Below are 24,418 nucleotides of genomic sequence, written 5' to 3' on the forward strand. Positions count from 1 at the left end.
GGACTCTCTTAGTTGATCTTGATGACCATATTTCTGTTATTAATGTCTTCCCTTTTATCTGCGAATGCTCCAGGTCTTTAATTGAGTTTTTCCCCTCTTAAATATCTGATTATTTTGGTCTTCTATATTTCTATTGCTCACTTTTGGACTCCTTCCCTTTTAATGACAGTTTCCCTGATGTCTGGACCTCAAAGATATATCAGTCTCTTCCCACATCAGGCAATTCACCTTTCACTGATTTCAGTCTCTGCTTCAAGTGACAGAACTGGGCCAAACATCATACTGGGCTCTTTCTCTTAGGCTTGGAGTGTCACACACTGCATGTATGACTTTTGTTGAACTGTATCATAGCACTGAAAACTGCCATGGTCTTGAGCCCAAAATGCTTTTTGGTGTTTTTTTTTTTTTATGACAGAGGGGGAGAGGAGTAGGAAATGTTTGTAAAATTGAATTATGTTGTAAGTCCTTGGGTATGCTTATGTATCTCTGTTTGAATATAGTGAGTGATGAGGTGAGGGGATATTGAGTGAGGGCATTAGGAGTTAGGGATTAGCCTTCTTTAATCATTGAATTTCTGCCTCATTAGGATTCTTGGTGACCTAGACCACAGAGGCAGCTGAAATTGCTTTATCTCTTGTGCATAACTCCTATTTTGGAGAGGTTTGAGAGGCCATGAACATTAGATAAAATGTCAAGTTAATAGTTAAATGACCCAGAAATCTACTCTTATAATCTAAATTTGTGCCCATTCTTCCCTTCATGGACTTTGTATTTATGGGAGATGATGTCTCAAATTTGGTGGATAATGCTTTTACAACTACAACTTTTGTTATATTTAAACAAATGTCATTGCTAAAGAACTGAGTCTACTGATTTTTTTTTTTTTAAAGGGAAACAAACCATTGGGAGTCCATAAGATTCAATATTAGGATAGATACTGCAGGGTTGCCCTTGGAACTCTGATTAACAGCTACCCTAGAGGAACCCAACTTGGCAAAACCAGAGGTGAGCCCTGGAGGAAGTCTACTTTGCATAATGGGTCCAGAACAAGTGAAGTGATAGTTCTGCTATTCTCCATCATTGTCAGACCACTTCTATAGTGCATTTTAGGAAGGACATTTAAAATGTGTCCAGAAGAGAGTAACCAAGATGGAAAGAGAACTTAAAACTGTAACGAATGAGGATAGGATAAAGGAATTATGAGTGTTTAGCCTGCTGAATTCAGTCATTCTAAGAGACAATTTAGGAAGGACATGAACACACTCTGAAAACATTTGAAGTGCCTGTTACTAAAAGTCAGAGCTAGGAGCAATGGATAGAAAGGTGGTAATGTAGATTTTCATTTCCTCTAAGGAAAAACTTTCTAACAACTAGAATTCTGCTATAATGGAAAGGACTGAGGGAATGAATTCTCAGGATGTCGGACTTTTAAAAAATCATCTCTTTATAAGTTTAGAGATCTAGACTGGAAGGAATTTTAGAGTCGTCTGACCCATTCCTTTAAATATAAGGGAAATGAGTCTGGGGGAGGTTAAATGACTTGTCAAAGTCACATTAGAAGCTAAGTTGTAGAAGAAGTACTAGAAGCCAAATCCTTGGTGACATTCCAGATTTAGCGATTTCTCTTCTCTATGATGCTATCTCCTCACTCTTTATTTTTACAAATGGATGATAGAAACAAAGTAACTTTCCTAAAGTCTAACAAATAGCAAGTAGCAGAACTAGAACTAAGTATTATCCAAAAAGGATTAGAGGTAAAGGCAGGGGATCCAGAAAGGCTCATCATTGTACCTGTCCTCCTCACTTAAACCCATCCATAATTCATGCCTCAGAGTAAGGTGTCCCAGAGATCCCATTCCTCTTATTCAAACTTTCTAGACAAACCTAACTTGGTCCTAATGATGGGCTGAATGAATTTCAGCAAAAGACTATGTCCCTGGCAGCAATCACGTATCTGAGTGGGCTGTAGAGAGGAGCAAATAAACCTTGCAGAATTATCTTATACAGACAGAGCTATCCTGCACAGACACCTACTGTCACTTTATACAATCTGGAGGTTAAGCTATAGATGTCAACTCCTAAGGTTATCTTGTATAAACAGGAAAGTAGACCACCAGATGATTAACTAATGTATATAATTAGCAGGATTAGCATATTTTCCTTTGGGTCCTTTTCCATAGGACCCAAGTAACACACATTAGGACACAATTAACAAGGAGGAAGATGGGACCCTTTTTTTTTTTTTTCCCATAAAAGGTCCCATCTTCCTCCTTGTTAATTGTGTGTTTATTAAGAACTATGCTTGCTTGCTAAGTATAATAATAAGCATTTCCCCTTGACCTGGAGATTGTTTGAGCCTGTGAATTCATTCTGGATGACTCTCTACCTTTGTGACTTGTTCCTTATCATGACTTGTTGGATCTCATCATTGCCTCTCCCAAGAAGGCTGATATTTCCTCCTGTCAAATATACACTGGCTTTGGGCCCTAAACTTGGGTCAGGGTCAGGGGGAGGGGCTTCAGCCTGGCTGGAGTTCACTTTTCTTTGACTCCAACTTTTCCCGTGGACCTTACCCCACCATATTGATCCAGGCATACAGACACCATGCATTTCTTACTGCTATTTGGAGCCCTATTGATGGGCCTGAGGCCAGCACTTATGGTAAGACAACTGTAATGGTGAATAAAGTCTAGAAGACTTTGTAAAGGAGGAAGAGGTTGGGGTATATGTGTTGTTTTCAGACTCTGGGAGAAGGGGATTATTCCAGGAGAGAAGGATAGATAGATTGGTTCTAGGAGACATGAGAGTTGAGCTAAGGGTTCCTTTGGGGAGGAGAAGAAGAACTATGAGCAAAAGATTTAGGGTGGTCTCAGGAGAAATCAAATAGGGGCAGAGATAATTTTAGAAAAATAGTTTGGGGGCTGGGTTAGAGGTCCTAGGTGAAGGAGGAGGGGCTATATTATAGGGCCCCAGTGTAAAGGAATCATGGTTTCAGGAAATTCCTAGGGGGAAACATTCCTTTTTGCTGTTGGGTCTCTACCTCTACCCCTGAATTTAACTGATTAGTTGTTGGCTGGGAAGAAAAGAGAACCAGAATTTCCAACAATCCTTTCCCCTCACCTACTTTCTCCAGGTGTTTAGTACCCCAGGATTGGGAAGGCTTTTGTTCTGGTTCCATTCCTATCTGAAAATCCCCAGGCACCGAGTTTTTCTAGGAATACAAGGCGTCTCCTCAATACAAGGGAGACATAAGAAATAAGACACAAAATGGCAGGATGGTAGAAACATAGTTAAACAGCAACCTGAAAAAGCTCCGGGGTTTTTAGTTCCCGGAAACTCAGTATGAGTCAACAGTGTGATATATTAGACTAGTAAGTTAATATGATCTAAGGTTATTATAAGATATGCAAAGTATTCTGAGATAAGGAGATAGCCCTGATCAAATAGATTATTTGTAAGGCACTTTGCAAATATTAAAGAAATGCTCATTGTGTATTAGAACTATTAATTACTAATGTAATCTGCCCTGATTGAACTACATCAGGAACATTGAAGATACTGGAACTATGAAGAGACTAGTACATACATCTATCTTCAGTCATTTGAGGAGCCACCACCTGAAAGGGTTTAATTTGTTTTAGCTCCAGGGAGATAACTTAGAGCAAAGGGTAGAAATTGTTGAAACAAATTCAAGTCTGAGCTAAGATAGAGCTTCCCATCTGTTTGAGTCCTCCCAAAGTAGAATAAGGGTCTCTAAACAGTAAGTTCCCTCTCACTGAAGATTTTCTAGCAATATCTAGTGGGCCATTTGTTAGATATATTATGGGGGGGGGGACTTTGTTTAGATATGAGTGGGACTAGACAACTGCTAAGTCCTCCTCTGACTCTGAAACTAGCTTGGGGATGAGGTGAAAGGGTTGGGCTCAGGTTCCCCATGCTGGACTTCCTGAACATGGGGTGAAGAGGTCAAGAATGGGAACTGAGAAGGATAAATCAGGGCCTAGAAAGAAAAAAAATTGGGGAAGTTCAGGGTCCTGACCTGGGTGGTAGGACTGTGTGTGAAGTGGGTGGGCTAGGAGGATAATCTCTGGCTCTCTAAATGGGGCTGAGAAAAGACAAAAGGAAAGTGTTTATAGTGAACACAATGAAAAGAGATTTAGGGGATAGTAGGGATTTAGAGGGACAAGGCTAAGGTGGTACTACTTCTTCCCATCCTACTTTCCCATAGGCCCCACCCTGGAAAACTCCAAAAGAACCCATGACTATTGCAGGTGAGTCTTCTCAGCTGGACTTCTGGCCAAGTGACCAAGAGGAAGATGGTGGTGGTGGGGGGGGGGAGTTGGGAGTTCTAAGGAAAGATGATCCCTTCATTGGGAAAGGACAAAAGGACAGTTTGGGATAGAGACCCAGGGCTGAGTCTGGCTGGCCAGGGACACTCTAGCCCCAGTCTTTGAGTGAAGGCCCAGGTCTGGAGGTGGTATGTAAATGAGTTGTTGCTATTATTGTAATTATGAGTGGGGAGGGAGGATGACTTTATACTTCCGAACACCCACACCCCTCAGTTTCTTCTTAATGCCTTTTTCATTCCTAATACTTCTCTCCCTCCCTTCCTTCTGGGTGTCCCACTCCTCTCCCCCCAAGCTGGGTCACCGATTTGTGAAATGGCAAACGCCAAGCACCTGCTTTGTGTAGGCAACTGGGCCAGGCACTGGGGGTGGGGTACACAATGTACAGAGAAGCATCATTAGGTCCCAGAGACCTAGGCACAACTATTACTAGTTATGTGAACATGGCCAAGTCACTTTCTGAGATATACTGTTTCCTCATTTGAATCAGCTCATTAATCAATAAGCATTTATCGAGTGCCTATTATATGTTAGACAATAAATCAACCAATAAACATTTATTACGCTCTTTCTATGTACTGTGCACTGTGTTAGACAATGGATGATATTGTATTACCTTGGAGATGTGAGGAAAATATTTAAACTGCAAAGCACTGTAAAAATTGAAGTTTATATTATATGCAATCTGCCTTTCAAATATTTAGAGAATGGATGAAGTGGGACCCCTACAATCAGCCACCACACTACCCTTCCAGAGCCATCAGTCATCACTCAACTTTGTACAATAGAACTGAGTCAGGATTGATAGCCTAGATTGTGTGTTATAAAGATTCTTTTCAATTCTGACATCCAATATTGCAAGAGTTCTCCCAGCTCAAATATTTTATTTGGGGTGGGTCATGAAGAGTTGAACACTAGTCCCTCCTAACTCCATTCAGCAAATTCCAGTGGCTCCCAATTACTTCCAGAATGAAATATTAAGGAAAAAAAATTCTTTGGCTTTTAAAACTTTTTATAACTTAGTCCCTTTCTATTCTCCTAGTCTTCAAGCACCTCTTATCCACATACTCTGTGACCCAGACACAATGCTGTTACTTGCCCAAGACATTCTATCTCCTGACTGGACATTTTCATTAGCTGTTTCCCTCTTACCACTTCCTGGTCTCCCTAACCCTTTCAGCATCCTTTAAATCTCAAGTCCCACCTTCTACTAGAGATTGGACTTATTTTTTTTTTAAAGAAATAATAAGGGTTAAGTGACTTGTCCATGGTCATCAAATTTGAACTAGGTCCTCCTAATGAGGGAAAGGAAAAGGGGAACCCCATTTCTAGGCGAATAGATAGTTAGATAATCCCATGAGGTGCAGTGTCCCCTGTAAATGAATTTACAGGCCCAAAAACCTAGATTGATAAATAAAAGATTTATTATAGAAATTTGGAAGTAAAGCTCAGTTAGAAAGACACCAGGGCCAGAGGTGGCCGCTGGGCGGGCAGGAACCCTTACATGGCTGGAAGGATACCATGTGTGGTGGGGAGGGCTCCTGCAAAGAGGGAGTTCCGGCTTGCCTCTTTTATACCTAGAAGATGATGGGCGGTACCCCTAAGTTCTTGGAGGGCTTTTCAGTTAGCTCAGATCAGGTGAGGGCTGGGGGAAGTTGAGCTGATAGTGGGGCTGGGCCTGGATATTCAAAGGGTGCCTTTGACCAGGATTTGTGAATCAAGGTCAGCCAAGGGCAGTCAGAGAGGAATCTTAAAGGGACCTCAACCCCCATCACTCCTGAGCTGAGACCCAATCCAGTTTTCCTTAATCTTAATGCCTTCCTCAAGATTATTTCTAATTTATCTAATGAGTGCATTGTTTATATATATACACCCATACATAGACATATATACAAATATTTCTATATCTATGTCTATTTCTTTGCATGTTGTTACCTTCTGTGACTGTGAAACTGAGCTCTTTGAGAACAGGGATTGATTTTAGTTTTTATATTTTTTTATATCCTCAATAACTTAATACAAGCCTAGCACAAGCACATATTGTTAGTGCTTAACAATGTTTGTCCCACTAACTAGACTTTTAGCCTCTGGAGGGTAGGTTTGGGATCTGTTGAAGGCTGTAAGGGTTCATTTGGTGTTTGTGGGTTAATTACAGTCATCACCAGTGGGGATCCCTGTTACTTCCCCTTCCAGTATCGAGGCCAGCTGTACCACAAATGTATCAAGAGAGGCCGTCCAGGGCCCCGTGCCTGGTAAGCTCCTGGCTTCTCTCCCTTTGTGAAGCTGCATCATTTAAGTCACAATCTTCCACAGGTCTCCCGAATGAAAATATTATTCCATTCAAATAAACTACTTTTTTTTCTCATTGGAAAGATAGGGGAAAGTGCTGTTCATTAATTTGACACCACTATACTAATTTTGTGGTCTGGGGCCAATCTGAACCAATTTCCTGATCTGTAAGGTTGAGATGACATTTGTACTTCCTTCTTGCTGAGTTATTCATTGTATAAAGATTTGTAAATCTTTAAATTCTATGAGAAGGTATGGTTATCATCTCCCAGTTTAAGATCTCCAGTTTTAGGTGATCTTAGGGAGATCTCCTCCCTCCCTGAAGTTCAATGTGGCATGATTCTGGGGGAGGTGGGCCTTTTGGAGGTACAGAGCAGGGGCAATTATTCTCTCTTTCTGCAGGTGTGCAACCACCAACAATTATGATCGGGATCAGCAGTGGGTCTATTGCCTGGAGTTCAAGAAAGTGAAAGGTACTTTTTTTTTTGGGGGGGGGGAGGAGTACTTTCTTTCTAATCCTTCCTTTTTTTCCTCCCTTCCATTCCAGAAAGTTCTGAGGTACCTCCTCCATCCTACTCTTCAAGCTTGGAATTTGGATATAGCTCTGCTTTATGACCTCACTTCTCCAAAAGGGCCCCAGGAGTGACAGTCTCCAATCTCAGTCCTTAGTTCCAGAGAAACTGCCTAGTTCTACTGTGGTCCTGATTTTAATCTTTATCACCCTCCCTCAGGCTCTCTCCTTTCCTCATCTCTCCTAATTAGCCATTCTGGATTCTCAGTGCTCATATGCAAGGGTCTTCTGTCCACAGATCACTGCAAGCACCATCCGTGCCAGGAGGGAGGGACCTGCATCAACACTTTTCGTGGAGCCCACTGCCTCTGTGCCCCCCACCTCACTGGGCAGCACTGCCAAAAAGGTGCTAATGCTTTTGAGGCCCACTCTGCCTGACTCTGGACCTTGGGCTTCTAAACTCTCCATACAGGCATCCCCACAGGGAGGGTGGTATCGAGACCTAGGTTTGGGGGAGGGGTTTCTACCTGTGGGTGTCTCATCTATAAAATGAGCTGGAGAAGAAACCCGCAAACCAGTCCAGGGTCCTTGACAAGAAAACACCAAATGGGGTCATAAAGAGTAGTTTGTGACTGATTGTCAACAACCTATTCTTAAATAGTTTTCTTCTGCCTCCAGAGAAGTGCTATGAGCCTCAGCTTAGGCAGTTCTTCGATGAGAATGAGACATGGCTTCGTGCAGAGCCACAGAGAGTGGCCAAGTGCTGGTGTAAGGGCCCCAGTGCTGACTGCAAGTGGCTTCCAAACAGCCAGGGTGAGGCTCGGCCTGGCACAGCTACAGGGAGGCTGAAGTGGGGAGGCTGGGGGAGGGACAAAGCCCCAAGTCTAAAGACTTGTGAGTTCTAGATAGACTGAATCTCTTGGTGTGACTTCCTATTTATTGTGTCTGAAGCTCTTCTTTACTTTCCCAGTTGTAAAATGGCATTTGACTATAGGGTTTCTAAAGGATCTTCCAACTGAAACTAATCTTATTTTCCAAGATTTCTTTTGAAAGGCCATTCATCTCTAACATTCCACATTCTAATGGCTTCCATATTCTAGGCCATATTCTCTTGGATCCCTTCTACTTCTGAATCTTATATTCCAAGGTCCCTTCTAGTTCTGTTGTGTTCTATGCTTTATTCTGTATTCTACAATCTAATCTTTCTGTTATTTCTAAGACTATCTTCTAAATTTTCTATCTAGTTCTGCTGTTATGTTCTGTTATATAATTCCCCTTACACTTCTATGTTGTAAAATCTCTTCTAGCTCTGACATATTTTCTGACCCTTATGGCGTTTTTTTAGCTTTAACATTATTTGTACATCTCTAATATGTGCTAAAGTTCTTGCCCACTCTAATGGTCTTTGTTTTAAGCTTCCTTGAAGTTTTTCTAAGGTTCTAAAGATTCCTTTGTTCTAAGACTCCAACATTCTATTAACCGCAGGCATCTTTCAGCTCAAATAGTTCTTTTTCTTGATCCCTTCTAGCTCTAAACACCATATGTTCTGTTATTTATTCTATGTTCCAAATGTCTTCTGTGTTCTGTGTTTTAGGATCTCTTCCAGATGTAAGGTTCAAAGTTCTAAGAAACCTTGTGTATCTGACACTATATTCTTCTGACTCTAACATAAGGTCCCTTCTAGCCCTAACATTCAATAACCTAGGTTCTAAGGTCTTTTCAACTTTTAACTTTTACATTTTATATTCTAAGATACTATCTATCTCTGAGGTTCTATGTTCTTGAATTGTTTCTAAATCTAACACTATGTTCTAAAAGCCTTTCCAATTCTAAACATTCTCTGTTCGGTGGAATTATCCAAGTCTGACACTGTGTTCTAGTCTGACTATTGTGAAAATAAGACCTTTTTCAGGACTCTGGGGGAGTTGTTGGTAAGGGGAGGTGTTTAGGGTTGGAGAGGGATATAACTCACTTTCTCCCAAAAGATTATACTGAACTCTGTCCTCTTCCTAGTCTGCTTGGATAACCCCTGTCTCCATGGAGGGAAGTGCTTGGAGGCAGAGGGCCAGTCTGTCTGCCATTGTCCTCCAAATTATGCAGGATATTTTTGTGAAATAGGTAGGTATAAAGCACCTTTCAAGCTAGGGCACCCAAAATGGATTCAAGGGGAGATGTAATCACTAAGACATACAGAGAGAGAGCAGCACACAGATATGTCCTTATCTTTTTCTTCCTCCTCCTTTTAGAAGCTGACAAAGTGAGAGGGGAGAGGGAATGTGGTCTAGTGGAACAAATAAATTGGTTTCCTCACTTGCCAAAAAAAGGGAATTTAAACTAGATGATTTTTAAAGTTCTTTCTAGCTTGAAATTTTATCATCCTAACTTATAAACCCCAAGGTTCCAGGTACCAGTTCTTGCTGATGCAACTTATTTAACTCCCAAAGGAGAGGAGGAAAAGGGAAGGAGACAAGGATAAATGATTAAAGTGGGGTGATCCAATTGAAGAAAAGAGCACAATTTTGGGGGGCTCCCCCAGCCTCTCCATTTCTGCCTCTCTTTATACTAGACACCAGTGCAAAATGTTATAATAGTCGGGGACTCACCTATTGGGGCACAGCCCAGACCACATTGTCAGGAAAGCAATGCCAACCTTGGTCCTCAGAGGCCACGTTTCAGGATCTGTCCAGAGAACAGGTGCTGACCAAGGGTTTGGGTCATCACCCCTACTGTAGGTGAGTGGGGCTTGGGGTTGAGTAGGACTTTCATGAGAAGATGGGAGCAGACTGGAGAATGGGGACATGGGGAGGGAGAGGCAGGCTTAGGTAAAATCAGGGAAGAAGAAGGAAGTGAGGATTTGGGGGAAAATTAGTGAGGCCCAGACCAGGAAAGAGATGAGAAATGATATTGAGATTGATGAGTATGAGATGGGTAGGACCCTCATTTGTACTGAATACCATTTACATATGGTTTCAGGAACCCGGATAATGACACTAGACCCTGGTGCTATGTTCTCTCTGGGATTCGGATGAGCTGGGAGTACTGTAGTCTGGCCATGTGCCAGCATCCAACTCAGACTCCAGCCATTGAATCACAGCACCCAACTACACCTGCTCCATCATCTTTCACAGGTAAGATAGGGGCCAAATATTACCATACTAGGAGGCAGAAGCGGGGAGGGGGGAGAACCACCTCTCAGAAGTAAAGGGAGTGGGAACCCCCATAGAAAGAGCATCACAGTGAGGGTGGAATGGCAGAGGGCAGAGCACAGGTATAGACAGGGCTATCACAAAAGATAGGGTGGGCAGAAAGACATAGGTCTGAACAAATTTATGTGGAGGTAGAGGACATTGAGTACAAGAGTATATAGTAGGCATGGCAAAGTACAGGAGAGTAAAGCTCCAGAAGTAATGATATTGTAAACAGCCAGGCTATAATGGAGAGCACTAGATTGAGTACAGGGCAAGCATAGAGCTGGCAATAAAAGTGAGCACCGGTTGGTTGTAGAGAACGGGGAATGAACGCAAATAAATTTTTTTTACATTTTTAAATTAATTTTATAATTATAACCTTTTTTTGACAGTACATATGCATGGGTAATTTTTACATTATCTCTTTTTAAAATTAATTTTATAATTATAAATTTTTTTGACAGTGTATATGCATGAGTAATTTGTTTTATAACATTATCCCTTGTATTCATTTTTCCAGATTTTCCCCTCCCTCCCTCTTCTCCCTCCCCTAGATGACAGCCAATCCCATACATTTTACATGTGTTACAGTATAACCTAGATACAATATATGTGTGTAAATCCAATTTTCTTGTTGTACGTTAAGTATTGGATTCCGAAGGTTTAAGTAACCTGGGTAGATAGACAGTAGTGCTAATATTTTACATTCAATTCCCAGTGTTCCTTCTCTGGGTGTAGTTATTTCTGTCCATCATTGATCAGCTGGAAGTGAGTTGGATCTTCTTTATGTTGAAGATATCCACTTCCATCAGAATACATCTTCATTCAGTATTGTTGAAGGAACACAAATAATTTTTAAGAGGTGCTCCATGGTGGATACAGACAAGGAATAATAAAATTGTTCAGAGAAAGAAGGCAGGCAATTATTACAACATGAGATGAGCACAGAAAAGATACAACACTGGCTTCAATAGAGGGCACAAAGTGTGCATAGATAGGCTTTGGAACAAAGAAAAAAGTATGGTGCTTATCGGTGTACAGAGCGAGAGCATCAGTGAGTGCAAAGTGAGCAGAGAGGGGATGGATACAGGTAAGAGGGCAGTCATGATACAGAGATACTGACAGAAGATACCGATTGGGCCAGACAGGAGGATACATAGACTGACAAGACAGTAGGCAGGGCAGCAGAAGTCACTGGATGAGTACAGGCAGATGGAATGGAACACTGAGTGAACATCAAAAGCACAAGAAATAGAAATAGAACAATATAAAAGGGTCAGTACAAGCAGAAGGCACAGAGTTGATAACAAACCAGAGGATAGGCAGAAAAGAACATTGGTGAACACAGAGAGATGTGAGGGATTAGCATGAAGGACCAACATGGACAGAGGGAATGAGATAAGCATTGGTATGACTGTCATTCATTTTCATTTTATTTTTGTAACTCCCTGGCACCTTAATAAATGCTGGTTGAATTGAAATAAATTAAAGATAGATTGCTATCAGAAGAAATGGCACCATGATAGAATGGTCACAGAAAGAATGGGGCAGGCAACAACATGGGATGAGCTCAGGAAAAAAGGACAATGAATGTATACAAGCAGACCTTGGCCCAATGAGGGAAACTGGATAGGCAAAGGGTACTATCTTCAAATCATTAGATGATTTCTAAAGTCCCTTTAAGTCCTAGTGTTGTAACAGCTATTCTCAGGGGGAGATTAAGTAGCACAATGGCTTCAAAAGGATGGGAAAGGACTAGAAAAGACAAGACCCTGGGAAGGGGAAAGGATAGATCAATGGAATAAGTAATGGGGGAAGAGAGGAAGGCAGGGAACTCAGTGTGGGGAGCTTAAGGGCATGGGCAAGGACAGTACAAATTTAGGGGCTATGACTATAAGATAACAGGCAGGTCAAGAGGTACACAGAGGGCATAGTGAGAGCATAGAAAAAAGGAATATCAGTGACTCTAATGGGTCTTAAGTTTTCATTCTGATGCTTGGATCCCTCCCAGCATTGTCTAGGGAAAGCCTCTCGTCTCAGCCTCCTCAGTGGAAGGTTAACTCTGTAGCATGTGGCCAACGACAAAAGAAGAGGCTCTCTGGGTTGACCCGCGTTGTGGGAGGGCTGGTGGCTTTACCAGGGGCACACCCCTACATAGCCGCGCTCTACCTGGACCAGCATTTTTGCGCTGGCAGCCTCTTTAGCGCCTGCTGGGTTCTCACAGCTGCACATTGCTTGGAGGATAGGTGAGTGACCCAGTGCTTTCCCAATTGTTCTTTTGGGGAGTAATTCGGAGTAATTCGGGCAGCAGGGGAGCTTGAGTTTTGGATGGGAAAAGCTAGACCCCTTTATGGACACGGGAAGAGAAAACTTGGGGGGATCCTGCTCTCACTCTGATCAGGGAGGTTCAGGGATTTGGGGCTGAAGATCAGACTTGGTGGCCTGCCTGGAGGTGGGAAGCAAGGGGTTGTGTAGGAGGGGACCCGGGTCGTCTAACAGCGCGCTGCGAAGCTGCCAGCCAGTGACTCCCACAGGCCTGCCCCAGAACTGCTGAAAGTGGTCCTGGGCCAAGAACGATTCAACGAGAGTTGTCCGCAGTGCCAAGAATTCTCGGTGCGCGAATACCGGCTGCACGAGAGCTTCCGGGCCGACACGTTCCAGCATGACATCGGTAGGTGCGGACCAGCGGTGCCCAGGGCCAGGAGGATGGTCTCAGGCCAACTCGGTGCCCCAGTGCTTTCCTTACACAGAGAAAGGGGCGTGGAAGCCCGGAGCCGAATCCCAGTAGCACTCAAAGTTCCGTCTTTTGTCGATTTCTGGGGGTTAGCGCTTGTGCGGCTGCAGGAGACAAAGGATGGCGGTTGCGCGCAGTTCTCGCCTTTTGTTCAGCCTGTGTGCCTCCCCGAGTCTCCGGAGCCGCCGGGTGAAGCCCTGAGCTGCCAGGTCGCCGGCTGGGGTCACCAATATGAAGGTAGTAAACAGAGAGCATCGGAGATGACTTTACCCCTCACATAGGTCTGCATGTGAGATAACTTGGACGAGGCAAGGGAGGGTGGCTAATGAAAGGATCGAATTCGCGGGAGGATAGATGGCAAAAGATGGCATGTACGGGGGGCAGCAAGGCTTTCTTTGAAAACCTAAATTCATCTCCTGCCTCTACTCGACACTAGTAGGCCTTTAACTTTAGGCACATAATCCTCACAGAGCAGCAACTTTCTAAGAGTTAATGCTAATCTGCGTTGGTGGAAGGAGTTGTATTCACTGGGAGTTCCCAGCACTGGTGAAATCTAAAATCTCCAGTGTTTTTGTTTTGTTTTGTTTTAAATGTTAGTTATGTAAACGTGGGCCGGGGCAACCTATTAGTGGAAATATTTCAGATTTGAAGTGAGAGCACTCCGAGGGCTCTCTGGCTCTGAACTGGGGGGATCTTGGGCAAGACATTTCCCCTCTGTGGTCTTCAGTTTCCTCACCTTACTGTAAAATAAAATAGGCTAAAGTTCCTTGAAGGTTCCTTGCTAGCTCAGAATCCTAGGGATAGGGATAAAAGGGGTCATAGAGAGTCAAGAGCTTATTTCATTTCCACAGGATTTGGAGGGCCTTGCTCTGGTGTAAGAAAATTCCAGCATTTGTTCGAATCTCAGAGTCCTGGGCTCCCTATGGATTCGAACGGCCCTGGATCCCCGTATTTGCTGCTCACATCCTAACTCAGTTTACAAACAATCTAGGAGTGACTTTCTTGGGCAAAGGACTCAAGACTGGGGTAGAGGGAGAGATGAAAAGAAGTGTAGGGAGAAAATGAATCCCAAACACAGCTGGGGGAGAGGCTGGCAGCGAGTAGGCCCTGAAGGAGGACTCAGGTGGCTCCCCACCCCATAACCCTACCAAAAAACATAATCTGGTCACCTCTCCCCCACTCTTCAGGGGCCGAGGACTACTCCAGTTACCTGCAGGAAGCCCAGCTGCCGATCATTCCACACGATCGCTGCTCGGCCCAAGATATCCATGGGCAAACTGTCACCCAAGATATGCTGTGCGCCGGCTTCTTGGAAGGGGGCACAGATGCGTGCCAGGTGAGCAGAGAAACCTGTAAAATGAAAAGGGGAGCGGGGAGGCAAGAGGCAGGGGCACGAAGTGACGTATCCGTGGCTCAGGGCGACTCCGGGGGACCGCTCGTGTGCGAAGAGAAGGCGGGTCAGCTCACTCTGCGCGGAGTGGTAAGCTGGGGCGTAGGCTGTGGGAACCGAAACAAACCCGGAGTCTACGCCAACGTAGCCAGTTATCTCGGATGGATCCGGGAGCACACAGTCTCCTGACGCTCCTTGGGCTTAACTTTTCCCAGCGTGGACTTTCAGGACCGAGGGGGGGGAGGGGGGCGTCATAATGGGGCGGGCCCAGAATAAAAAATGTGAGACGCAGCATTCCTAGGCTTCTTGGTCCTCTCTCAGCGGCGTAGGGCGAAAACGAGGAAGTGTCTTTGGGCCCAAGCAAGGCCCGGAAGGGAGGAGATGTGAGCTCAGAACAAATTTTGGTGTCACAGTGGGTGCTGCTGTCACAGAGGGCGCTGACATCACGAAGGTAAATGGGAAAGCAGCAGTGGGCCTTGGGACACCCCAGGAGGCTGAGAGCACGGGACAGGGCTCCTCTATCTCCCTGGAATGGGGGACTGGAAGACATACATCAGCGCCGTACTTCGAGACCAGCGCATCGATGACGTGGCGGTAGTGGGACATTCGGACAACCGCTGCGTGTGGGCCTCGAGGCCTGGAGGCCTGCTGGCTGCCATCTCCCCGCAGGAGGTGGGCATACTGACGGGCCCTGACCGCCGCAGCTTCTTGCAGTCCGGGATCAGTCTGGCAGGCCGACGCTGCTGCGTCATCCGAGACCACCTGCTGGAGGAAGATGATGGTGTTCTGGACGCCCGGACCAAGGGACTAGATGGTCGATCTGTGTGCGTGGGACTCACGCCCAAAGCCCTAATAGTGCTCATGGGCCGGCGGGGCGTGCACGGGGGTACACTCAACAAAACTGCTCATCATCTTATTAGGGGCCTGCGGTTCCAGGGGATCTAGGATGCCAGGAGCCAACGTCGAGAGACCGGGAATAAATATACTATAATGTAGCCGAGCCCTGTTCTAGGAAGTGGGAGGGCTAGGGATGGATCGTCCAGGGGCTCGCTCCCTGACTGCGCAGAGATGACCCTTCATTTTTTAGAGCGTTCCCTGGAGTCAGGTGCATATTTAGAATTCTGGCGCTGAACGTCAGAGACCCAGTGATTAATTAGAGCCATGAAAGTTCAGTTCGGTTTCACAGACAAGGCGGCTCTGAAGGTTCTCACAAATAACTAGACTTACAGGTCCCTCTACAACAAATAAATTCCAGCGAGTGTGGGATCAACCCTAGTGCCATCTTCCCAGAATGTAGTGGGGCTCTGAGATCATGATCAGATTAGCATAGATAACAAACTCTAGGATTAGGGATTGGAAAAAGCTTTTTGTAGAAGCCTTATTATTAAACATTAGATGCCAGGTACATCCTACTAAATGGTGGCGATTAAAAAGGGGCAAAGACGATTGTCCCTGTATTCAAGGAGTTCACATTCTAATGGAGAAGAATAGGAGAAAAACGTTAAAATAACTACGTACATGCAAGATATATACAGTATAAATAAAGAATAATCTGAGAGGGAAGATGGTAAGTAGCAAGGGGGTTGTAGGGGACCATGAAAAGCTTCCTGGAGAAGGTGCAATTTAAATTGCCAGGAAGTAGGCTAGGAAACCCAGGAGACCCAAGTATAAAGGAATACTGAGATGCAGTTGGGAGTTCTGGCCAAGCCAGATCTTGTCTCCACTCGTTCCTGGGAGCTGTCTGGGTGGGACAGGACCTCATGGAGAACCTGACCAGTAGGCTAGAACCAGCTACCCTACAAGAGGGTCTTCTCTCTCCTTGTCTTTAAATCCATCAATCCATCCTCATAACAATCTGTCCAGAAAGGCTGAGCTGGGATTATATTGCCCACATTTCTCAGACAAGGGAAACTGTTCAGAAAACTTCAAGGTATTTTGCTCAAGGTCATAGAGCAGGCAAATATTGGTGACTGGTTAAGACTTTGGGGGTCTCAACTTCAGAAGTCCAGAACTGTTTTCACTCAACACACACTCTTTTTGAAGGTGATAAGCAGACTGCTAAACTTATCTCAGCCTTTTTCTGACATGGAATACTTCATTCCTTTCCCTCTTTTGTAAGTCCTTTTCTTCTCCACTTCCTCTCCTTTCTCTTTCATTCATCAGACATTTTACTATATTGTCATCTCTCAGTTTTCTTCCTTCCTTCCTTCCTTCCTTCCTTCCTTCCTTCCTTCCTTCCTTCCTTCCTTCCTTCCTTCCTTCTTTCCTTCCTTCCTTCTTTTCTCTTTCTTTCTTTCTTTCTTTCTTTCTTTCTTTCTTTCTTTCTTTCTTTCTTTCTTTCTTTCTTTCTTTCTTTCTTTCTTTCTTTCTTTCTTTCTTTCTTTCTTTCTTTCCTTCCTCCCTTCTTTCTTTCTTTTTCTTTCTTTCTTTCTTTCCTTCCTCCCTTCTTTCTTTCTTTTCTTTCTTTCTTTCTTTCTTTCTTTCTTTCTTTCTTTCTTTCTTTCTTTCTTTCTTTCTTTCTTTCTTTCTTTCTTTCTTTCTTTCTTTCTTTCTTCCTTTCTTTCTTTCTTTCTTCTTTTCTTTTTCTTTCTTCCTTCTTCTTCTTTTCCTCCTCCTTCTTTCTTCTCCTTTTCCTCCTCTTCTTCCTCCTCCTCTTCTTGTCTCTTCTTCCCCCTCCTCCTCGTCTTCATTTCTTGTGCTTCTTTTTCTTGTTTCTCTTTCTCTCTCTTTCCCCCTTTTCTTTTCTCCCTTCCTCTCCTTCCTCTTTCTTTCCTTGTCTTCTCCCTTCTCTCACCTAGCCCTCAATTTTCTTTACTTTTTCTGTATTCTTCTATTTTCCCTTCTTGCTTTTTTTTTTTTTTTTCTGGGAAAAGAGGCATGGGTCTTATAGGCTTCTTGAAAAGGGGTCTTAATAGTGAATTAGTCCCAGTGCCTTTTCTTTGTCTTAAAGGGGGTGAGTGAGGGGGTAACCTGAGGCAAATTGTGAAGAGTTGGGAGGTTCTGGGAGGGAGGGATAAGACTAGGAAAAGCCATCCCTTCTAGGTTTCAGTTGTCCTCTGGAAACATGCATCCAGCTATAAACAAGATCTCCTTCCTCCTGAGAAGAATCTGGTCAACAAGTACTTTAAAAAAATTCTTACTATGTGCCAGGGATTGTATTAAACCCTAGGGGATAACAAGATAAAAAAAATAATCCCTGCTTTCAAGGAGCTCACAGTTTAATGTGGTAGACAACATGCAAATAGCTATGCACAAACCCGTATGTATAAAGATATATACAAATATATACAGATACATTGGAGATAATTAAGGGAAAATACTAGCATTAAGCAAAATGGGGAAAGGCTTCTTGCAGAAAGTGGGATTTTAACTGGGACACTGATACATTGTTGGTGGAATTGTGAATACATCCAGCCATTCTGGAAAGCAATTTGGAACTATGCTCAGAAAGTTATCAAACTGTGCATACCCTTTGATCCAACAGTGTTACTACTGGGCTTATATTCCCAAAAAGATTTTAAAGAAGGGCAAGGGACCTGTATGTGCAAGAATGTTTGTGGCAGCCCGCTTTGTAGTGTCCAGAAACTGGAAAGTGAGGGGTTGCCCATCAATTGGAGAATGGTTGAATAAGTTGAAGTATATGAATATTAAGGAATATTATTGTTCTGTAAGAAATGACCAGCAGGATGATTTCAGAAAGGCCTGGAGAGACTTACATGAACTGATGCTGAGTGAAATGAGCAGGACCAGAAGATCATTATATACTTCAACAGCAATACTGTATGATGATCTATTCTGATGGATGTGGCCCTCTTCAACAATGAGAATGAACCAAATCAGTTCTAATAGAGCAGTAATGAACTGAACCAGCTACACCCAGCAAAAGAACTCTGGGAAATGACTATGAACCACTAAATAGAATTCCCAATACCCCTATTTTTGTCCGCCTGCATTTTTTATTTCCTTCACAGGCTAATTGTACACTATTTCAAAGTCTGATTCTTTTTGTACAGCAAAATAACTGTTTGGACATGTATACATATATTGTATTTAAATTATACTTTAACATATTTAACATGTATTGGTCAACCTGCCATTTGGGGGAAGGGGTGGGGGGAAGGAGGGGAAAAGTTAGAATAAAAGGTTTTGCAATTGTCAATGCTGAAAAATTACCTATGCATATATCTATCTTGTAAATAAAAAGCTATAATAAAAAAAAGAAAAAAAAGATCAAAACAAGAAAAAAAAAGTTGGGATTTTAGCTATGGAAGTAGTTTCCTTCACCCCCAGGCTCTAGAACTCTGAAGTTCTCTCCCTCTTCTCTCTTTGTTCTCATCACTCTTTTGGGAGTAGGGAGGAGCCGTCTGACTTTTATTCTGGGAGAAAAACATAAATAATTAAACCTTGGCTTCTTTCTATTTTCATTTTCTTATACTTTCCTCCTTTTCTTTTCAGGCTATGGACTGCAAGGTTTTGAGATGAGAAGGATTTTGGATCTCTTGGTTTCCCATTTTTATTAAATGAAACTGTTTCATTTACTATTATTACTAAATGAAACTGCTTTATGTAGTTATGTCTTATTAGTACTGTCATACTATCCTTAAGGTCCTGAGCCCATCCCCTTTCTCCCCCTATTCTTTGCTTCTTGAAACCACCTGCTGACAGCTCCTCTTTCCCTGATGTATTCCATGATTTTATTGGGAACTTCTGTAATCTGAACAACAGGGAACATGAAGGATAATGTTACTTGGACTCCCAAACCCAGTTTTCCTTCAGGGAAACTTCTATAACATCTTAAAGTTGGAGTGACACTTGGATGTCATCTGGTTCAACCCTTACCTGAATAGGCAGCCATTTTTCCAGTGTTCCTAACAAGCAGTCATCAAAACTATACTTCCAGGAACAGGAAACCCATTGCCTTCTGAAGTATGCCAGTGTCTCTGGTAGGGCAGCCCCAGTGGTAAGAAGTTCTAATACTCAGCTGCTGATTTCTTTTTTGTACTTTGCCCCAACTGGTTCAAGTTCTGCTGCAGGGCTAATTGTAGCAGGGTAATTCCAGACAACTATTCTCCTGCTTCTTGATCTGGTCACCCAAAATCTTAGAATCAAAGAATTTAGAGCTGGAAAGAACCCTCTCTTTTGTAAAGAAGGAAACTAAGTTTTAGAAAAGGGAAGTGACTTTTCCGTGGTTACATAGGATTAGTTCCTGAATTGTCTGTCATAGTTTAGAACTCTACATCTTATTGACACATTGTCCTTAGATTACTCGATTCTGAAAGGAAAATCCTCTAAATCTTTAGATCGAATCCTTATTTGTCACAGATAATAAGAATTAAACAATATATTGTGACTACATCTAATAATATATACAATATCTTGTTCCCAGTAGGTCCCATATCTCTGCTAAAAATCACTCATAATTTATAATTTAAAAAATAATAAACTGTTATTCTGAATTGGATAAGCATGTTTGCCATTCCATATATAAAGAACAAAAAAAGAGGATTATATGAAATCACAAATCTCCCCTAAAGCGTATAATGATATTTAACATGTTCAAAAGCTATTCCACCTGTTTTCTTTTAAATCAACTTCCCTTCAGCTTTGAGCCCTTTGAAAAATACTTTAAAAAAGTAAAAAGAAAAATAAAAATAAAAAAGAAAAATACTTTATTGATGCTCTTTTCTCCCAGCACCATCACCCCACTCTCCCAATCTTACTTTCTTAACCTTCTTGCTCCCAGTACTACCCTAAATGAAAAAAAAAAAAAACAAACAAAAAATAAACTAACAAGCATAGTATATATTTCTTATATCCATATATGTCTATTTATAAATTATATATAGTTACTATTGGATTTATGTATTCTCATCATCTTGCAAGATTCAATTAGTTTTGTTACATCTCATCAGTATGCTCCGCCCCTCTGATTGGAGGTTGAATCCATCAACTTCATTGAAGAATAAAGAATAGGATTTCTCATCCAAATGTGCTCATTTTGGATTTCTTCGAATTCTTTATTACACCAAATACCATTACCACCCGATACTTTTCAGCTTTCTCTTGCATGTTATCTTTCCCCATTAGACTGTAAGCTTGAAAATGAGGAAAGACATTTCATTTTTTGTATTTGTGTTCCTTACAGTTAATACAATGTGGCACATTGTGTTTTGTTTAGTTGTATCTAACTCTTGGCAAAGATACTAGAGTGGTTTGCCATTTCCTTCTGCTTATTTTACAGATGAGGAAACTAAGGCAAACTGGGTTAAGTGACTGGCCCAAGTCACAGAACTAGTTAAGTGTCCGAGGTTAGATTTGAACTTATGAAGATGAGTCTTCCTGACAGCAGGTTCAGTACTCTAACCACACTGCACCACTGAACTGTCCTTGACACATAGTAAGTGCTTAATAAATGTTTATTGACTATCCTGAATGAGAGAAAAAAATCTTTTAAAATACTGGGTAGATTAACATTTCAGAATTGGGCGACCAAGTCACTATTCCATTTCTCTTGGGTTATTAATGGAATCCCTCACAGAGAGCTGTTTCAAGAATCTTAATTAAATAGGAGCCCATGAGAATATACTTACCATGGAGTAGACTCTAATGTAATTACTCTCAAGGGGGTAAAAAGAAGAGAGTACCTTTCAAGTCATTCATCAATTATTATAAGACCTTTTTGGCCTCTATCTATCACCAATCTTTGCCCAGGAATCCAAAAAGATCCTTAGGGAAAAATAATATTTCTTGATATTCTTAGAGAAACTTATGATTTTTAAAGAATGCTTCCACACTTAGTAGTGGAATCTCTGGGTCAAAGGTATGAATTTTAACCACTTATTTGCAAATTCCAAGTTGCTTTCCCAAATGATTGTACTAATTCACAGCTCTACCAACAATGTACTGATGTGCCACTCTTTCTATTTCTCTTTCAACATGAACTATTTCCATTTTTTGTTATCTTTGCTAATTTGTTGATTGTAAAGTTAAACCTCAGGATTGATATGTATTTCTCTTATTATTAGTATAGTAAGAACTTTCTCTGACTTCACTATCTTAGAGCAAGACTAAATGTATCTACCCTTTAAGTTCTAAAAGTCCTCTTAAAGAGATGAAATATTTCTTTAATGCTCTCAGCTTCAATGCTTTCATTGGCCACTTCCTATTACATTAATGGCTTGAAATATTCTTTCACATGATTGTTAATACTTTGAAATTCTTTTTTTGAGAATTGTCAGTTCATATTCTTTGATAACTTATCTATTAGAGGGATAGTCTTCTACATTTCTGTTAATTGTCTATATATTTTGTACATCAAACCATTATCTAAGAAATAAGATAAAAAGATCTCTCTTGACTGTTTCCCCTTTTGTCCTAGATGCATTAATTTTGTGTCTTCCATGTAGTCTTAAAACACTTCAATCACTCTATTTTCTCTATTTTCCCATCTTCTTTCCCCACCCCACTTCATTTCCCAACTTGCTGCTTTCTGCAACTTCATGATTTCCAAAAAAAATCATCTTTTCAGAAATCTGAAAATCATCTCTTCAGGACTCTCTCTAGTTGAAGAAGGTGGGTGGCTGGATATTTGGGATCTTCAGTTTGAGGAGGGCATCCTGATATTTGTTTCATTCATTTCACACTCAGTTGCTTTCCTGGATTTAATTTTCTCCAGAAAGACATCATTCTGTAAGATGAAATCAACTCTGAAACTCTTACTTCCAGGAACTGTTGTCTCTAAATTTGCTCACCTCACATTTCTTTTGACTTACTGGAATTTCTCTTTGCTCATAGAACACAGTATCTTCTTTGATATGGTCTTGTGCCAGCATCTCCCATGTCTCCCAATCAATTCCAAAGTCTTTCAGAGAGACATTGAGAATATCCTTGTATTGCTTCTTCTGACCTATGTGTGAGCACTTGCCTTGTATGAATGTTCTCCATAAAACAGTTTTTTTAGGCAAACATATGTTTGGCATTCAAAGAATGCGGGCAACCCATCAGAGTTGCACTCTCCTCAGGAGAATGTGAATGCTTGGTCTTCAGTTTAAAAAAGGACTTTAGCGTGGTACCCTTTCTTGTCAGGTAATCTTCAGAATCTTCCTTGGACAACTGAAATGGAAGCGATTTGGTTTCTTGGTAAGCCCTGGTAGACTGTCCTGGTTTCACAAGCATACAGCAGTGAGATCAGTGAAATGGATCTGTAGATCTTTAGTTTGGTAGGTAGCCGAATACTTCTTTCTCTCCCATACTTTCCTTCAGAGCCTCCAAATATTGAGCTAATTTTGGCAATGCATATGTCAACCTCCTCATCTATGTGGACAATTCTGGAAAATATACTGCCAAGGTAAGTGAACTTATTCACAGCATTCAAAAATTTTTCCATTTGTTATACACATATAGCTGGTATAGTGCTGGCTGCTGGACAACTTTTTTCTTGTTTTTTTGTCAGACCAAAATTAGCATAAGCACAGAGACTCAATCCATATTCTATTATATTTCAGCACTGAATGCACAATCATCTGCCAACAAAAAGTTGTGTACCAACTCTCCCTCTACTTTAGTCTTTATAGCTTTTCAAGATAAATAATTCACTTTCAGAGTGGTAGCTGACCTTAAAGCCATTTTTGTCCTTGTGAAGGCATTTAACAGCATCATGCTAAACAGCATGAGAGAAAGTACTGGGAAAGCACAAAACACTGAACGTTATACAGAACTTGTGAAATGAAAATGATGTATAATACTAGTAAATTTCTCCAGGCAACCATATTCCCCTCCACTTGAAGAGGGTAGAAAGTAGACATTGGGAGCTCTTCTTAGATCCTCCATTTAAGGAAGGGGCATAAGGCAGCCACCTCATCGTTTCCCACCTGCTACAGATCATCATTTCCTGCCATCTCCCTCCCCTCCTCAACTGATTATTTCCCCACTTCCCTCCCAAACATCCCCCCACACTCTTCAGCTTCTTTTTCTGGGCTTCATTAAATTATGCGTTGCTTGAGATCAGTTCTTTTTCGTTTCTTTGCATCCCCAATACTTAGCAGTGCTTGGCATATAGTAGTTGCTTAATAAAGGTTTATTGACTGACTGATATGGTATTCCTGGGTCAAAGAGAATGCATAGTTCATTGATTTATAGTGTATAGTTCCAAATCACTTTCCAGAATGGCTAAATCATTTCACAGTGCAACAGCAATGCATTAGGGTATCTGTTTTCCCATATCCCCTTTAATAATTTTCATTTCCTTATTTGTCATCTATGCCAATATGATATGTATGAAGGGAAATCTTGGAGTTGTTTAAATGTACATATTCTCTTATGAGTGATTTAGAATTATATTATATATTTATATTTATATATTAGATCTTCATTAGGAAAACTCACTTCAAAGATTTTCCCCTCAACAACAATTTCTCTTAAAAATTTAATTATACTGATTTTGTTTGTGCCAAAGTTTTCTACTTTTATTAATCAAAATTGATTTCTGTAATTTTTACATTCCTTTCAGTCACTTGCTTGGTCAAGAACTCTCATCCCATCTATCGTTTGCAAAAGATATCTCCTTTCTCAATCCTCTATTTTATGATATGGCCTTTTATGAGTAAGCCCTTATTGTAGATATTATTGTGGTATATGTGGTAAATGCTGATCTAAATCTAATTTCTGCTAAATTGCTTTCCAATTTTTTTCAATTTTTTTAATTAAAAAGAGAATCTTCCCTGTAGTAGTTGTGGTTTGGGGACTTTTATCAACTACTCTTCTACTATTTTAATTTACTTGTACCTGCCACCATTCTATTATTTTCATTTGCTTCATTTGCTCATTTAATTAGCACTAAATAGTTTTGATGATTGCTGTTGTTTAGCATAGTTTGAGATCTAGCACTATTACTCCCCTTTCTTCTCACTTTTTTCTTGTCATTTCCCTTGAGATTCTTGGACATTTTTGTTCTTCCAGATG

At 41.5% G+C, this 24,418-nt stretch overlaps 2 protein-coding genes and 1 long non-coding RNA gene across 4 annotated transcripts; 2 read left to right on the top strand and 1 right to left on the bottom strand.

Moving 5' to 3' along the window:
• The first annotated feature begins 2,579 nt into the window (after window positions 1–2,579).
• Window positions 2,580–14,752, top strand: F12 (coagulation factor XII). Of its 2 annotated transcripts, XM_074292283.1 has the most exons (14): window positions 2,580–2,661; window positions 4,229–4,271; window positions 6,502–6,598; window positions 7,038–7,108; window positions 7,445–7,552; window positions 7,825–7,959; window positions 9,160–9,264; window positions 9,713–9,878; window positions 10,120–10,274; window positions 12,346–12,580; window positions 12,869–13,005; window positions 13,162–13,305; window positions 14,256–14,404; window positions 14,486–14,752. In XM_074292283.1, exons 1-14 carry the CDS (start codon window positions 2,605–2,607, stop codon window positions 14,645–14,647), a joined length of 1,764 nt encoding a protein of 587 aa, XP_074148384.1. In that variant the 5' UTR covers window positions 2,580–2,604; the 3' UTR covers window positions 14,648–14,752. The 2 variants fall into 2 exon arrangements, with proteins under 2 accessions (XP_074148384.1, XP_074148383.1); XM_074292282.1 differs by having other exon boundaries at window positions 12,869–13,305.
• On the bottom strand, window positions 12,305–14,847 carry LOC141557109 (uncharacterized). Its single transcript, XR_012486714.1, has 2 exons — window positions 14,279–14,847; window positions 12,305–13,172 (listed from the first exon to the last, which is right to left on the bottom strand). It is a non-coding gene; the product is annotated as an uncharacterized LOC141557109 (long non-coding RNA).
• A 28-nt stretch (window positions 14,848–14,875) lies between these two features.
• Window positions 14,876–15,453, top strand: PFN3 (profilin 3). The gene has a single exon (XM_074292284.1). It carries the CDS (start codon window positions 14,990–14,992, stop codon window positions 15,401–15,403), a length of 414 nt encoding a protein of 137 aa, XP_074148385.1. The 5' UTR covers window positions 14,876–14,989; the 3' UTR covers window positions 15,404–15,453.
• The last annotated feature ends 8,965 nt before the right edge of the window (window positions 15,454–24,418 follow it).

The sequence above is a fragment of the Sminthopsis crassicaudata genome, chromosome 2 (genome assembly GCF_048593235.1).
Source record: "Sminthopsis crassicaudata isolate SCR6 chromosome 2, ASM4859323v1, whole genome shotgun sequence".
In the NCBI taxonomy this organism is placed as follows: Eukaryota; Metazoa; Chordata; class Mammalia; order Dasyuromorphia; family Dasyuridae; genus Sminthopsis; species Sminthopsis crassicaudata.

Excerpts from the sequence above, each read along its gene's own strand:
- PFN3 (XM_074292284.1), top strand. The coding sequence starts at position 14,990 with ATGGGGGACTGGAAGACATACATCAGCGCCGTACTTCGAGACCAGCGC.
- F12 (XM_074292282.1), top strand. The coding sequence starts at position 2,605 with ATGCATTTCTTACTGCTATTTGGAGCCCTATTGATGGGCCTGAGGCCA. Across the intron at positions 9,265-9,712 it reads AGGATATTTTTGTGAAATAG|ACACCAGTGCAAAATGTTAT; the intron begins GTAGGTATAAAG and ends TCTTTATACTAG. Across the intron at positions 13,306-14,255 it reads CTGGGGTCACCAATATGAAG|GGGCCGAGGACTACTCCAGT; the intron begins GTAGTAAACAGA and ends CCCACTCTTCAG.